Source organism: Sitophilus oryzae, unplaced genomic scaffold (genome assembly GCF_002938485.1).
Source record: "Sitophilus oryzae breed Bouriz unplaced genomic scaffold, Soryzae_2.0 scaffold_1716_pilon_pilon, whole genome shotgun sequence".
In the NCBI taxonomy this organism is placed as follows: Eukaryota; Metazoa; Arthropoda; class Insecta; order Coleoptera; family Curculionidae; genus Sitophilus; species Sitophilus oryzae.
Window position 1 is genome coordinate 1,851,266 of NW_022146409.1, and position 16,588 is coordinate 1,867,853.

The 16,588-nt window shown below is 31.0% G+C and overlaps 1 protein-coding gene across 3 annotated transcripts; it reads right to left on the reverse strand.

The window, feature by feature from the left end:
• Window positions 1-166: 166 nt before the first annotated feature.
• On the reverse strand, window positions 167-16,446 carry LOC115881338 (phospholipase B1, membrane-associated-like). Of its 3 annotated transcripts, none has more exons than XM_030898773.1 (7): window positions 13,780-13,864; window positions 6,504-6,722; window positions 5,124-5,340; window positions 3,281-3,504; window positions 2,946-3,108; window positions 656-964; window positions 167-326 (listed from the first exon to the last, which is right to left on the reverse strand). In XM_030898773.1, exons 2-7 carry the CDS (start codon window positions 6,693-6,695, stop codon window positions 190-192), a joined length of 1,242 nt encoding a protein of 413 aa, XP_030754633.1. In that variant the 5' UTR covers window positions 6,696-6,722; window positions 13,780-13,864; the 3' UTR covers window positions 167-189. The 3 variants fall into 3 exon arrangements, with proteins under 3 accessions (XP_030754633.1, XP_030754635.1, XP_030754634.1); XM_030898775.1 differs by lacking the exon at window positions 13,780-13,864 and adding an exon at window positions 9,161-9,439; XM_030898774.1 differs by lacking the exon at window positions 13,780-13,864 and adding an exon at window positions 16,386-16,446 and having other exon boundaries at window positions 168-326.
• Between the last annotated feature and the right edge of the window lie 142 nt (window positions 16,447-16,588).

Genomic DNA, 16,588 nt, shown 5'->3' on the forward strand with positions numbered 1-16,588 from the left:
CTGTTGTCAGAGGAGGATGGGAAATACCCTGCTCCCTCTAGAACAGAGGTATGATGGGTTATAGACTGTGTGATAACTCAAGGAATGGGGGCACAATAGGTCTTTAAGGTCGCAGTGATTAACCCCCCTCTCACTCATTCTACATTCTACATGACATAAAAATATACTTTTTGTTTTGTAGTTAAATATTTATTGAGCACTATTTTCTTTGGTACAAATATAAGGATTTTCGTCAGTGGGGCAGTTAAATTTTTCAAATTCGTATCTGGTTGAAGATCCTTTTTTCTCAATTGGTTGGAAGAGCGAATTCCATAAATCGTTGGCCACTAAAATAAAAAGAGATTCTGCTTTATTTGTATAATTTATCTCATTATTTAATAATTTATAGGTTTTTTTATATATGAGAACTTTAATTAAGTTACTTATTTTAAGAAATTTTTATTTCAGCATATTATTTTTGAAATAATTAAGTAATCTTATTTTTTGGAAAAAAATCATGAACGGTGTTTCTGAATTCTAAATATATTACAATTTAAAAAGTAAAAAACTATAATAATAATAAAATAATAAGCTGATAATAATAAAATAATAATTAAGCTGGGGAAAAAAAAATATTAATATTCTAAAGTTATTTATCAGAGGTAGTTATACTAACTTTTTGCGTGTCCTTTTTGACTCAAATGAAAACAATCTGGACCAATATAACCCCAGTCAGTATCGCCGTTTCTTTTCGTGGGAACAGTATAGTTTACTGTAAAGTAATGAGGAATAACAGTAAAGTCCTGAGTATGAAATTCAGGGGAGTTAGCTACATCAATATCTATTTTTTGCCAATCTAACATCAGATTGAAAATCTTCTGCATCAAATGGGCGTACTGCAACGCCATTACACAAGGACAGTAAAAGGTTCTGCTCAATTGACAGAATGGGCCTTGATTCGGTTGATTTGTTATTTCACGTAAATCTGAAATAAAGAGATTAACTAATAAATCAAAGATGTATAAAAAACTAAATTATCGTAAATAATATAATTATTAAATCAACACGCTGCATTAAAACTCTACATCAGGGAGTTATGAGAATCATAAAAAAACAATAGCATCATCATCATCAGCATTCTCAGCTTATTCGACCATTTTCAATTATTGTGTAGCTTCCCTCACACATTTAGCTACACTGTTTGTAGTTGTCTATTGTTGGCTATGCGGGCCCAAGATATCCCTGACAATTTCCTAATATTAAGTATTAACCTTGTGGGTGCCATGCTGTATTTTTTGTGGTCCATCTGTTGTCTGTCCTTCTTGCCCGGTGTCCTGCTCATTGCCACTTGAGGGATTTTATTTTGTGGATGACATCTATTACCTCTGTCTTTCGTCGTATCCATTGTGTTCCTTTACGGTATTTTTTGGTTACCCCAGCGTATTTTAAGAAATGTCTATACCTATGTGGCGGATTCATCTCTCCAAAAAAATCCTTTATGGGTATTTTGCCACTGCACTGCAAGAAAATCTACAAAATAAAATAGTTATTTTTTGTAAACACTTCTGCGTTAAACCTAAACGTACACTGCTTGTCAGAAGTTATGTTTACAGTTATACAAATTTGCCTAACAAAGAAAAAAAATGCTTTACGTTTCGGAAAGTTTATCTCTTTCCGTCGTCGGAAGCAAAAAATACAAAGAATAAAGAAAAAAACTATTTAAAATATTTAAATTCAACTATTCGAGAACACTTTACTTTTTTAAAACAGATACGTCTACAAGAAACCGTTGACGTTCTGTTAAAATGACATTATATATTATAAGGTAAAACCAAAAAGCCCCAAACTTTCTGTATTATTATTTTTAAATTTTACGTATGTTATGTTTATTTATGTTATGTTCTTTAAAATCAAAGAAGCGATTGCCATACATTACTAACATCTACAGATGCAAGCATTTATTTTTATTAGATTGGATTAAAAAAGCCTCTTTTATTTTTCTTTTAGAGGCTATCGCTTCTTTCATTATAATTTTGGCGTTATTAAAATTTATTCTGTGCCCTGTGTCCCATAAATGCTGACAATTCTTAGATTTGTGAAAATCTCTCTTTCGTAAATAATCTTTATGTTCTTTAATTCTAACATTTAAGGGTTTAGATGTTCACCAATGTAAAATTTATCGCATTCACATGGTATTTGGTATATATCATAGATACAATGATAACACAATATATACCTACAACTTACAATTCCATACATACGAGGCGTTTCGAAAAAAATAAGAAGGATAGGAAAACAATATAACATACTTTCTTTCAAAACAGAAAATACACTTAGATCCATTTTATCACTAAACCAATGAATACAGAACAACAAACAAAAAATGTAATAAACCAAATACCATATGAATGCGATATATTTTACAAAAAAGTAAAGTGTTCTCGAATAGTTGAATTTAAATATTTTAAATAGATTTTTCTTTATTCTTTGTATTTTTTTGCTTCCGACGACGGAAAGAGATAAACTTTCCGAAATGTTAAGCATTTTTTTCTTTGTTAGGCAAATTTGTATAACTGTAAACATAACTTCTGACAAGCAGTGTTCGTTTAGGATACGCAGAAGTGTTTACAAAAACACTAACTATTTTATTTTGTAGATTTTCTTGCAGTGCAGTGGCGAAATACCTATAAAGGATTTTCCAGCGTATTTAGTTCCGCTGAGCGTTCTGTGACCTACACTTTCCAGATTTGAATATGATTGAGTTTCTTCCAAAAGTTAACTCCATGCTAACTTATTTTAACTGTTGATTTCTAGATCCCGAGCTGAGTATTAGTTGTGTTTTAGTAAATGGCATATAGAGCTGTGTATTAATAAATGGAATCGAATCGAGTATCGCTCTAGTTTGACATTTAAAAATATAAATGGTAATTTGCAGTAATATAATGCATAATACTATTAGTACTTACTGAAAGGTGGTAAGATATTTACAACAGTCCTGGGCAAGTTGTGCTTCAAAATTCGTAATACATATTTCATATCATTTTCGTGTCTACGTAAAACTTGTTGGAAATCTTTCTCGTAACATACGTTGGTACAGAAATCATTATGACCAAAAAACACAGTTACCATCTAAAAAAAAAAGAAATAATAAAGATACTAATAAAGAAATATATGAAAATGTGTTTTAGTTATCATTTTTAAATAATATTTAACTAACTGTCTATTTAATTTGTATTGTAGGTCTTTTATTAATACTAATGTAATATTAATATTAAAAAATAAGTACTTAAGTGTCTTGTACTTTCCAGTGTTTCTTCAAGTCAACGTTTCTATCATTCTTCATCCTCTTCACTAGAACCTTTGCCATGTAGGGCATATTTTCAGAAATGGCACCGCCTTCAGCCATATTGAATTTAGATCTTTTATCTGTAGTAATAGAATCCAAGGAATACCCGTAAATCTTTGGATTGTATAATTTTAATATATTGGGCACTGTTAAATACGTGTCCCATGTTTCTTGACCACCTAAAATTGATTAAAATTAAGTTGTAAATATGATAAAACATCCTGATTTCGTCTTTTCATCTTTAGCTTATTGTGTTTCTTAAAAATGACTCACTCCTATAATATTTTATTTTTTCAAATAAGAAAAGAGATTTGGTATGTTAGTATAGGACAGAAATTAGGATTGATTGACGTATTCAACTGTTTTAGGTCACTTCCTGTTACACCACAAATCACTACAATTTTTGATTTTTTAATAACACCCTTGGTATTTTTTCACTTTATTCGATAGAAAATGACACTCCGAATGGAATGGCATATCATATGTCAACTTTTGACATTTTCGCATATGGTTTATTTGAAATTATAACATGCGGTTCATAACGAAAATTTGACTCGAAATACCAAGTGTGTGGTAGCAAGTTATTCATAAAAAAATGTTTTTTCAGATATGCTAATGAGCCACCTTTGTTCCTTATGATTAAAAATACGATTGGGACACCTTTTAACCGGCCAGGACAAGACACGAAAAACATTAGACGATCATATCTATTTTTTGATTGAAATTTAAAATACGATATCTTTTTAAGGAAAAATGTCAAAAGTTGGCATATGTTATGTCATTCCAATCAGAGTGTCATTTTTTATTGAATAAAATAAAAATATCGTCGTTTCCGGTGAAACAGGAAGTGACAAAAAACAACTGAATACGGCAACAAATCCTAATTTACGTCATTAAGTAACATACCAAATCTGTTTTTTTTTTATCTGAAAAAATAAAAAAGTTATAGGGGTGAGCCACTTTTGAGACGCACCCGGTATAATAAATTGACCATTTATCAGAAATGCCCAAAAAATAATTCTAAGTATGGTAACAGGTTGTGAAGATAACAGAAAATTTCCTAAAAAACGATGTACAGGGTGTCCCATTTTGGTTGAAATCAAACGGTATCTCCGTTATTTTGAAGATAGGAGGATGCGGTTTACACAAACTTTTTTTATCAAACGGAAGATGCCGCAAACAAAAGTTTTATCGCCCTCTTAGTTTCTGAGCTACAGGGTCTTTTTGAAAATTTTGCAATTTGGGACACTCTCCTTATCTCTGTTATTGTGAAAGGTATCGAGAAGATGAAAACTGTTTCTTGTAGAACTTTTTATGTAGAACACAGTGGCGTAGTTTGTTTTGTGGTGTAGTCATATTTGAATAAATATATCCAAATAAATTTCACAGTTTAATTGCTACTTTTTTTTTGTCTTTCAATATGGTGTGATTAGATTCCTAACCTAACCTAACCTAACTGACGTTTTGTCTTTGAACTGCCATCATCAACTTTCTTTTTTTAAATACGACTCTAATGCAAAACTAAAGCTAAAATTCATATTAATGGCATTTTACATAAGAACTAATTTATTTAATTAATTTTTCAAATAAGTGCAATATGTTATTGATTTTAGGAGCTTAAAAATCTTTAAAATTCATAATAAAAATAAAAATGAAAATAAAAAAGCTATAGGGGTGAGCAATTTTTGAGAAACACCTGGTATACAGGATATTTAAAATTTCATACACACTTTACATGAAAAGCTATTATTACAAAAAATGAGCTAAGTCTTTTGGCTGGTACATGCTGTATATTTACCTATGCTAAAGGACGACCCTCTGGCTTCATATAGAGTATGTGTCAAGCCAGTGGTATCAAAAATTCCATACCCAGCTGTAATGCTGTCTCCTATGGCTCCTACGATATCTATATCACCTGCACGAAGTTTATCAACTGTCGTAGGAATTTCTTTACTTCTTAACGTTCCATTCAAATCACAAGGAAAATTGGCTTGTTCTAAACTTCTCTGTATTTTCTACACAAAATATTTTCTTTTTTTTTAAATGGCAAAATTTAGAAAATAAATTGAAGAAATAGCATCAAATTATGCAAATAGCTTCTAAAAAGGTAACAACAATAATACTGTGATATTCCACGCTTTATGGTGGGATCTTGATAAAATATAATTTTTGAGACAGCCTTGAATGCAAGGCGAAACGTTAAAAAAGAGGTATTAATTTTATTAAAGTATCAGAAGAAAATCTCATATACCAAGAAATCAAACATTTATTTCAAAGTTCATATCAAATAAACCTTTAGTCACGTGATTAAGCTTTATCGGCACAGCATTGCCCACTTTTACATATATTCTTTTAATCAAAATATTTTAGCAAAAAAATAAATTAATTATAAATATATAAACAGTTATTATTTACATCAATAAAAATCACTTTCTTAACAACACTTAAAGGACATAAAAGGCCATTACCACCGGTTTCCCGTTCAAAATATTGTAATAAAGTTACGATGAGTTTTTTACGGCTATTAAGCTAGCTTGTACCACTTTGCACTAAAAGAGGTTCTAAAAAGAACAATGTTCGACTGCAAGGTCTGCTAGTAATTTTTTTTAGCTTTAAATATCATTATATTTTTTTTACATCAGAGCTACCACAGGGCGGAATCCCCAACGGGAAATTTAACTTCGAGTTAGTCAGCCCGGCGCCGAATATATCCATGGTTGGCAACAATGAATTTAAAAATTGCGGCCTCGATACTAAAATTTAATTGGTATAGACTTTATATTAGTATATTGACTTATTTTTTGGCTAAATAGATGAAGTACCAATATAATAGTATAGGTATACAGCGTGATTCTTAACCTCTACGCATAAACTTGGGAAATTATTGCTGATGACAAATAATGACTAATAATAATGAAAAAAAAATGTTAGTAAAATATTTTTAGATTCTGAAATAATTTGAGTTTTCTTTTCACAGAAATTTATCAACTTTATCAGTAAATGCACATTGAATTTAATGAAATTTACGTTTTTTGTTTTTATTTCAAATAGTTTGTTATCTCCGTAAATAAAAAGATTTTACTAATTTTTTTGTTCATTATTAGTCATTATTTATCATCAGCAATAATTTCCCAACTTTATGCGTATAGGTTAAGAATCACTCTGTTATAATACTTACTGGATTATTATTAAACAAAGATCTCCTTTTTGTAACTCGATTTTGGCTACTTTCCAAAGTTTTAAATATATTTTTTCTAATTGTACGATAGATTGGTAAAAATGCATCTAAAATGGAATGCTCCTCGCGATAGCCGGTTGTAAATTCAAATAAAATTAAGAATAAACCACAGACTATCAGTTTTTGAAACATGTTGATGTCCTTAAGCAATTACAGAAGCTGTAAAAAATATTGTTAATTAGTATTGCAACCTGCAATTAATTTAAAAAAGAAATAAAAGTATACTCTTGTTTTAATAATGAATAAATATTGTTTTTTCGTGCGATTGTTTTTGAAATGGATGTCTTTTAAAAAAACTATAATGTACAAGGTGTCAGAATTAAGAGTATAATAGTATTTTATACTATTTTCATATTATAAATATTAAACCGTATGCGAAAATGTTAAAAGTTTATATATATCAAATAATGTCATTCTATTCAGAGTGTCATTTTCTATCTAATAAAGTAGAAATATATACCGAGGGTGTCATTTAAAAATCAAAAGTTCTAGTCGTTTCCGGTGAAACAGGAAGTGACCAAAAACAATCGAATACGTCAATCAATCATATTTTATGATATACAGGGTGGTCCGAACTATATACCGGAAACTTCGGCAAAATATTCTACAGTCAAAAATAAGTAAAAAAGTTCGTATAAATGTATGTCCAAAAATGCTTAGTTTCGGAGATTGTAGAAGTTTCTGAGAGTTTATTAACATGAGAAATTTGATTTTGATGTCAATATGACTCCTAATTGTAGAGAGCGCCACCTACATATGTTTTAACTGTTATGAAGAGTAATAACTTTTTGTCTGTACCTGTATAAAACTACCGAGTTTTTTTCTACCCAGAAAAAATATACATTTCCGTGATTTTTTTACATAAAAAATGTCTCTTGGTAAAAATCGCTACGAGGAACATTTGAATCGTTCTCAAGATATTTAGAATAGAAATAGTCAATACATGTCATTATTAACAAAAAATAAACATGCTGAGTAGATAGTTATTTGGCTGAAATGATAAATTTGGAAACTTTTTAATTTTTTAATATCTTTTTAATTGAACTTTTTAATTGTTAATCATAAATTTTCATTCGAAAAAATGATGATAAAACAGTTTCTGTTGAACTTTTGGCACAAAAACATTTCAAATTTATGATTTTAGTCTAATAACTATTTAGTCAACATATTATTGTTTAATTTATGTCAATGATGACAGGTATTCATGATTTCGATTCCAAATATCTGGAGAATCATTACTGCTAGCGATTTTTACCAAGAGACATTTTTTACGTGAAAAATGTTGTAAATGTATACTTTTTAACTCAGTAGTTTTATACAGGTACGGGCGAAAAGTTATTACTCTTTAAAACAGTTAAAAAATATGTAGGTGGCGCCCTCTACAAGTAGGAGTCATATTGCCATTAAAATCAAATTTTTCATGTCAAAAAATGAAAATTGGTCTAAGAGACACCAATTTTCATCCAAATATCGATATTAGTTAAGAAACTATTTGGAAAAAATCGAAATAAAAATGAAATGTATCGTATCTCTCAAACTAAGCATTTTCGGACATACATTTATACAAACTTTTTTATTTATTTTTATCTGCAGAATATGCTGCCGTAGTTTCCGGAATGCAGTTAATACAAATATACCAAATCTCGTTTTTTTATCTGAAAGTATAAAAATGTTATAGGGGTGAGCCATTTTTGAGACGCCACCTAGTATAGTATATAATATATATGATAAAAATTAGTATTAATTTACGTACTCAACTAGTTTAGGTCTTTTTCGGTTTCACCGGATATGATTACCACTTTTGATTTTTAAATGGTACCCTCTATAAATTTTGTGTCTTATTCAATAGAAAATGACATTTTGAATTGAATGATTTATCATATATGTCATGTCAATTTTTGACATATTCGCCAAACCAAAGTAGTATTTTAAATTTCAGTGTAGAGTGCCATAACTGTGCTAAAACTACTAATTTTTACTCAAGGAGTCTTTAAAAACAAATTTGATCATTTGTTTTTCTTAACTCTCTGGCCGGTTAAAAAATTCCCAAATCGTATTTTTAATCAATACTTAATTTTTTCAAATGAAACGAGGGTGGCTCATTAGCACATTTGGAAAAATATATTGCTATTTCGACGAATTACGTGAAAAAAATGTCAAAAGTTGACATATGAATTCACATTCTATTCAGAACGTCATTTTTCAATAAAGTAGAAAAATATGGAGGGATCCAATTAAAAATCAAAAGTTGTTGTCATTTCCGGTGAAACAGGAAGTGACCTAAATTAACTGAATACATCAGTCAATCCTGATTTAGGGGTGAACCACTTTTGAAACCACATAGTAACCAAATATCTTTGTATAGAAACATATGGAAAAATTCTATATGAAAAAATCTCCTATTTTTTAACAATCAACTTCTGAGTTTTTAACGCTTATTAAGGTATTATAACATTCCAAAACGTAGATCTTTATAAAAATTAAAAATTATTCCCTGATACCCAGGAAACAAACTTTAAAAATAAAGAATATAATATATTTCCAATTAGACAAAAATGCATATTATAAAAATTTAATGAGAATAAATAAAAACTTACATAAAATATATATTTTTTCTTCTGTCAATGGACTTAACTGACGGCAAACAACAGATTTCGCAAAAAATAATACAAGTGCGCTTTATATTAGACCAATGGTGGCGAATCCAAAAAAACCTTCGTCTTTTTTCAAGTTGAAGGCCAATCTGCCGTTTTGTATGCTCATTCTGTAGCTCCAATTTAATATTCTTACCGGAAAATGCGATTCAAAAAAAGACATTATTGTCCACGTCTACATCTAGTAGATAAATCACAATGACATGTGGATTAGCATTTGATATGCATACCTATACAAGATCAGACGTAAGCGGTTTGAATCTTCCGCGTAAGCAGACTTGCTAAAAATTATATTTCAACAAGGTACAGCAAATAAAAAATAATTTAGTTTTTTTATAGTTGTTTAGTGGTAATTCAGAGAGACAGAAACATCTAAATGATGGAAAATACCGATTATATATAAACAAATTTGTGTTAAAAAGCTCAATGTCACAATCAGATATTCTAGTGAGACTTTTAGTTCAATTTATTTTATCAAAATATGGAAGCAAAGTAGAGCAAATTGATAACAATACACAATATATACAACTTACAATTCTATACATACGAGGCGTTTCAAAAAAAAATAAGAAGGATAGGAAAACAATATAATATACCAACATCTTTCCAAACACAAAATACACTAGATCCATTTTATCACACACTAAGCCAAGGAATACTGAACAACAAACAAAAAATGTAATATACAAAATACCTTGCGTTAATTTTATATTGGTGAAACATCTAGACCCTTAAATGTTCGAATTAAAGAACATAAAGATTATTTAAGAAAGGGTGACTTTCAATATCTAACATTTGTCAGCATTCATGGGACACAGGGCACAGAATAGATTTTAACAACGCCAAAATTATAATGAAAAAAGCGATAGTCTCTGAAAGAAAATTAAGAAAGGCTTTTTTAATACATACTAATAAAAATAAATGTATTGTTCATGCATCTGTAGATGTTAGTAATGTATGGCAATTGCTTCTTTGATTTTAAAGAACATAACATACGAAAAAATTAAACACAAATTAAAAATAATCATACAGAAAGTTTGAATCTTTTTGGTTTTACAAGGGTTTTACCTTATAAGTAATTGTTATCAGGTAGTAACTGTTAATTTTGAAGTTTAACTTGATAATAATGCCATTTTAACAGTATTTTTCTGTAGACGTATCTGTTTAAAAAAATTAAGTTTTCTCGAATAGTTACTTTTAAATATTTTAAACAGTTTTTTTCTTTATTCTTTGTATTCTTTTGCTTCCGGCGATAGGTTCGGCGATAGGCGATATAGTTCCCATAAAGGATTTTTTGGAGAAATATTTTCATAGACATACAGGGTGATTCATCGTAATGGCACGTTAGACGTTTATGGGGAAGGGGTGATGGAATTTTGTAAAAATTTGGATTTTTGTATAAAATATTTTTCGCATTACAGTGTCGCCGCTTCATGCTAAAAACGTAGCATATTTGTTATTTTAAATAGAACATGTGGTGTATTATTTCATCACATCATATAGAGTGATTTTTTAATTGGCAGGACGTCAAAGACGGTTGGGGAATGACAACAGATTTTTAATGGCGCATACTCCCAGTTGGCCTTAAGAAGGTTGTAATGTCTTTTTATATTGAGTAAAAATTATTTTTAGATGACTTTTGATAATTTTTTGGAATAGATTTGTGTGTCTGGATACATTCTATCTTTTTTTAGCCTTTCTAAGATTAAGGGAAACCAATCTGTGAAACCAGACCAACTACGGTCACTCGAGGATATTGCCACATGATTTTGGAGAAAAGATAAGGATTCGCATCCCGACAAGAGAAGAATGGGAAAGCAACCGAGTAATGAACACTCAAGAGATAGCAGTCAACACAGATGCTTCCGCAACTTCAGGAGGCACAGGTATAGGTATCTTCTTAGAGGAACTAGACATCCGACGATCTTTAAGGCTATCGGTTGGCTGTAATGTTCTACAAGCAGAAGTTGACGCCATAAAGGAAGCGGCTAGTTGTATATACATATATCAATAGGAGATATCGCGATATACTCTGACAGCTTGGGAGCTTTAAGAAGCATCACCATGCAATCAGTGACATCGAAACTGTGAGGAGCAAATTATGAGGCACAATCGAGGATCGAAACTATGAGGAGGACTGCGAGGCTGCGACAAGGCGGGGTTACTCTATGCTGGGTGCCATCAGGAAGCAGACAGACTCGCCAAAGACGGGGCCAGGGGTGAGGTCGTGGCAGATGACCCACCACTTGTGACAAACGAGATCAACACACTGAAGGAAGCTATAGGAACTGCCATCAAGGCCAAGCATCAAGAGACGTGGCAACACCGTGAGGACTGCGCTACAGCTCGAAGACTGTTGAGTATTATTGAAAATTCTTCAAAGATCGTTTTATTGTTTTAATATATTGTATTTTGTTATTTACAGTAGTTTATATGTGGCGCCATCTGTTACAAAGGTTGCCACTTATTCTTTGTTATACTTGGTTCATTCTATTTCACATTATTAAAATAAAAAGTCAGTCGTAGTGCAGATCTGGAAGCGTGTGTTTTATTACCTATATCAATTAAAATTCTAACAGGTTATGGGCCCAGGTAACGTGGTCGCCATTTTAAAAATTTCAGTTTAATCGTTAATCGTTAGTTTAACGCGAATTTTACGTATTCCTTCGGGTGCATTATGGGTGTGAACTATTTAACAAGTGTCCCGAAGCTTTTGGGGCGGGAAAACTACGCGGATTGGGCTTAATGACATAATTGTAATTTTTAATGACAATCAAAGTGCTGAGATGTTGGCATCAAATCCGGTATTTCACAAAAGATCTAAGCACATTGAATTCAGACACCATTTTATAAGGCAGGTCATCGCAGAGAGGCAAGTTTTAATCAAATATTTATGCACTTCTGAGATGATTGCCGATATACTTAGAAAGGGTTTGTCTGCTCCTAAGCATTGTAAGTTTGTTAAAGGTTTGGGGCTGGACAATTTTCAATAAGTGGGGATGTTGAGTATTATTGAAAATTGTTCAATGATCGTTTTATTGTTTTAATATATTATATTTTGTTATTTACAGTTGTTTATATGTGGCGCCATCTGTTACAAAGGTTGCCACTTATTCTTTGTTATACTTTGTTCATTCTATTTCACATTATGAAAATAAAAAGTCAGTCGTAGTACAGATCTCGAAGCGTGTGTTTTGTTACCGATATCAATTAAAATTCTAACAAAGACTATGGCCAGTGGTAGATAGCAAAAAGACAAAACAACTAGTAGAGCACAAAAAGAACGTAGTACGCATAATTGTAGGTGTCGTCACTGGAAACTGCACCACGGGGGTAAACCTCGTGAGATGGAAATTTTCCAACGATGACTACTGCAGAGAATGCGGAGAGGAAGAAGAAATTATAGAGCACCTGCTGTGCCACTGTCCAGCACTGGAATACCGACGCTTTAAAACTTTAGGGCAAGGTTTTTGGAGGGACTCGAGGAAGTAGCAGAAGCTAACATCAGCGACATCGGGAACTTTGCAAAGAGCTGGAAGTGCTTTAATGTAAAGAAAGAATGAGAGGAAAGTTTAGTACAACAATAAACAGGGGTATCGCAATGGGTCCAAGGCCTCCGAGTGAGGGATCATCCCAAACATGATACCAAATCCCAGCAACCTAACCTAACCTAGCCTTTCTATAACTTAGTGTTAATTTTTGACAACAATTTTTGGTAAATGACGTAAAGCCAAAAGTAGCATCCTAGATTGACCTAGCCAAAAGTATCATCGATTGTCTTTCCCCAGCCATCTTTGACGACGGTATTTCTTTTCGATCATACGGAATATGATATCAGTTTCGTTTTTAAAAGTAATTATGTTTAAAAACGCTGTAATACGGTGTATGCAGGGTAAAAAATATAGAGGTTTAAAGTATAAAAGATAAATAAGAATTAAATTGTGTCTCTGATTCACGTAAATTATACAGGATGTTCCATTTAATTTAAACAAGTTATTGTTGTTTAAAGATAGTAATTATTTAAAATTAATTTTTAGACACTACGTATAAGGTACTTTTTAATTTTAATTATTTTTATTGTTGCAATACAAAATTTAGTAAATAGATTTAAACTTTGATACGCCTTGAGAAAGGTATAAGCATTAATTATTACTGCATTTTCAGAAAATCGTCAATATTTCAAAAATTGTGAGATTAAAGTACAATAAATCTTAATCAAATTTATCTTTATTTTGATCGTAGAAACTAAAAATATAATAACACACAGGGTGTCCTATTAAAAAAATTGATATTTTTTTATTTATTTTGTTGGGATGCCCTGTACCTTTTGCAAATAATTTTAAATTATAGCCTTTAGTAGTCCTCCAATAATCCGATTACTCACAATTTCCAAATATTTCATATTACTCCGTATCGAATAGCGTGAATATATGTCCAGAAAACATACTTATAAGTAATAAAGAATAAAAATTACTTAACGTAATATAAACTACATTAATAACAATGAAAAAACAGTAAAACAGATCCGATTACACAGTTTAGAAAACAACAATGATACTTACAAGAAATTAGGATGACTAACATTGTTCAATTGAAGTTTTGCAACTTTGAAATTATTTTAGACGATTGCAAGTTATTGATATCTTGCGGAATGCGTAAATTTTTATATTTATAGTGACTAAAATTGGGAGAACCGGTCCTCCGCAAGCCCTTGATGGTACCTCGATCACATTGAAAACAGTTAAGAAATGATACATGCTCAGAAAAGTGCAATTTTAATGTTAACCAGAAAATAAAATGCATTTTATTTAAACCAGTCCAAGGCTTACCGAATCCGTAGCATCAGTGAAATAATTATTCCTTTTTACGGAGATATAATCAATCTGAAATGCACTTGAACTGCATTGCAGTGTTGCTATATATGTACAAGGTCAACGACTGCATGAAGTACATCCTTACATCATCATTGCTAAGAAGAAATTTATTTGCAGATGGTTATGAATATGCAAGGAATCAAAGTTTATAAACTAAATGTAAAGTGTTTTAAGGTCTCCTTTTGGCCATCTGAGAAAAATCTAGTCATATTGTGCTTAAAAAAGCCTTTTGGAGGAAAGTTTTTTAGTAATTGTAATTTCTTCTATTTATTATGTTTTTTGAGGTGCCAAATTCGAATATGAGCTTTCCTAACAAAATTTCGTGACGGAACATAGAGAAAAATGCAAAAAACTGAAAAAACAAACGGACTTTTTTGCGTTTTTTTTATTTACAACTTTAAAAATATCAACGTTCTGTAAATAATATTCCAATTCAAAATTAAAGTAAATATGATTTCCTAGAATTTTTGTTAATTAATTTTCTAGAACTGTTCGGTCTCAACAGCCAGTTGAAATTTAGTGATTTTTTTATTGTCTCCTCAAATACCTACTTTTTGTATTTCAAAATTCTTATGCTGGAAGTACACACTCGCCGAGGCGACCCGAGGCGCGACAAAAAAGGACGGTTCTCACCAATAGCCGCATGTATACCGCTAATTTTTTGTCGCACCTCGGGTCGCCTCGGCGAGTGTGTACTTCCAGCATTAAATTATGGTCAAAGTGTAGTATATGTTTTTTTTATTTTAAGTTAAAAGTTATACAGGGCCCATCAATAGTGAGTTGCGCATCTCTAGCTCCTAGAATAAAAAACTTGAGAATCTTGTGCAAACCTAAAGTATGTGTGTATTAAGTATGTGTGTAGTATTAAGGTGTCCCACTAAGAATAGCTCTCGGCTGTATCTCGGAAAGTATTAGCCGTAGGGCTTACGGAAAAAAATATTTATAGCTAAAGGGGCTATGAGAAATTGCTGGAAAAGCAAATGGAAAAATTTGTAAAACGGCCGCTAGGTGGCGCAACTGCTATGGAATATAAGAAAATAGATTTTTTACAGAATTTTGCCTAGATAATGGGTACTATAAATAATAGCTTAAACGTTGCTTTTCGCGTAATAGTATAAACGTTAAATTGTTATTAGATCAACATTTTGATAGTCTTAGCATTTTATCTTTTAAATGATTTTTCAAAATGCCTTTATTATTTGAAGTAGTTGAAGTTGTTGGCATTTTGAAAAAGCAATCAAAATATAAAAAAAGGTGCATATCTATCAAAATGTTGATCTAATAAGAATTTGACGTTTATACTATTACGTCAAAAGAAACTTTTTTTCCAAAGCCTACCATGACTTTACTGAATCATCGTTTCTTTTTTACTATTATTAATATCTTAACTATTAGATATATTAATATATCTGGTATTATACTAGATACACTAACTGTTTCTATCTTATTTTTAGGTTAGAATGGGCATAATCAAGAGGGCTACTGATACCGTGTTGTAAAAATAAGATAACTAAGAGCTTATTTTTTGGTATTTATTATAATTTTGCTAATATTTTCGGTTTGAAAGAAGATATCAAGATGCGGTTTTCGCGGACTTTTTAAGTTTTTACTACTCTTTACTATCAGCCAAAATTACATATACTATTGCATTTAATTTTTCTGAAGAAACGCGCTATGTTTGTTACATTGTAAGACAACTCCCCCTAGCGTCTACGTTCAAAAGCTTATTATTATTGTTTATATGGTACAATATAGAGTAAGAAACGCTCTTTAAACAAGCCCTCGCTTGTTGGATTCCGATCATCCTGTCCAGAGTTATTAATATTCAAATAAAAATAGATCTAACCTTCCCCCACCACTTTATTTTGGTAGATAGGGGAAAATGGCTCTAACAAAAAATATTCAAAATTTACTGAAGATTATGAAGCTGTTACTTATAGTACATCTTATCTAGTCAAAAAATTGTGTAAAAACTCCATTTTCTTATTTTTTTGTTGCAGTTGCGCCCCCTAGCGGTCGTTCTACAAACTTGAAAATAAATTCAGCATTTCTTCTCTTTGAATTATAACCTTTTTTTCCGCAGCTGCTACGACCACTTTCAGATACAGCCGAGCTATTCTTAGTGGGACACCCTGTACGTGGATATATTTCAAAAAAATATTTTAACTTTTATAGGGTGTCGCTTTTAACTTTTAATATCATATGAATTCGCGCATTTTAAAATATAATATTATTATAGTTAAAACATGTATTATACCTATACTATTTATATCCATAAAGACAAACTTGCTTACCTTAATGAAAATCTCAACTTTTCGCGATACCAGTGTCACCAAGACTAGGTGCATAGAGAAGATTACTGCATTTTTATAGGTTATTATAATTATGCCGGTTTACTACTAGTTTTTAAACACTACCTATGTAAAATTGGCTAGGTAAACCTCAGTATTCCCTTGCAAACTCTAATAGTGCTAATGAGAGTATATTTGTACTATAA

Bases quoted from the DNA above. Each gene is read 5' to 3' on its own strand.
- LOC115881338 (XM_030898773.1), bottom strand. From the start codon at position 6,695: ATGTTTCAAAAACTGATAGTCTGTGGTTTATTCTTAATTTTATTTGAA. The intron at 5,341-6,503 runs GTAAGTATTATA...TATTTTGTGTAG, and splicing joins CTTTGTTTAATAATAATCCA to AAAATACAGAGAAGTTTAGA. The intron at 3,109-3,280 runs GTACAAGACACT...TTTTTTTTTTAG, and splicing joins ACTTGAAGAAACACTGGAAA to ATGGTAACTGTGTTTTTTGG.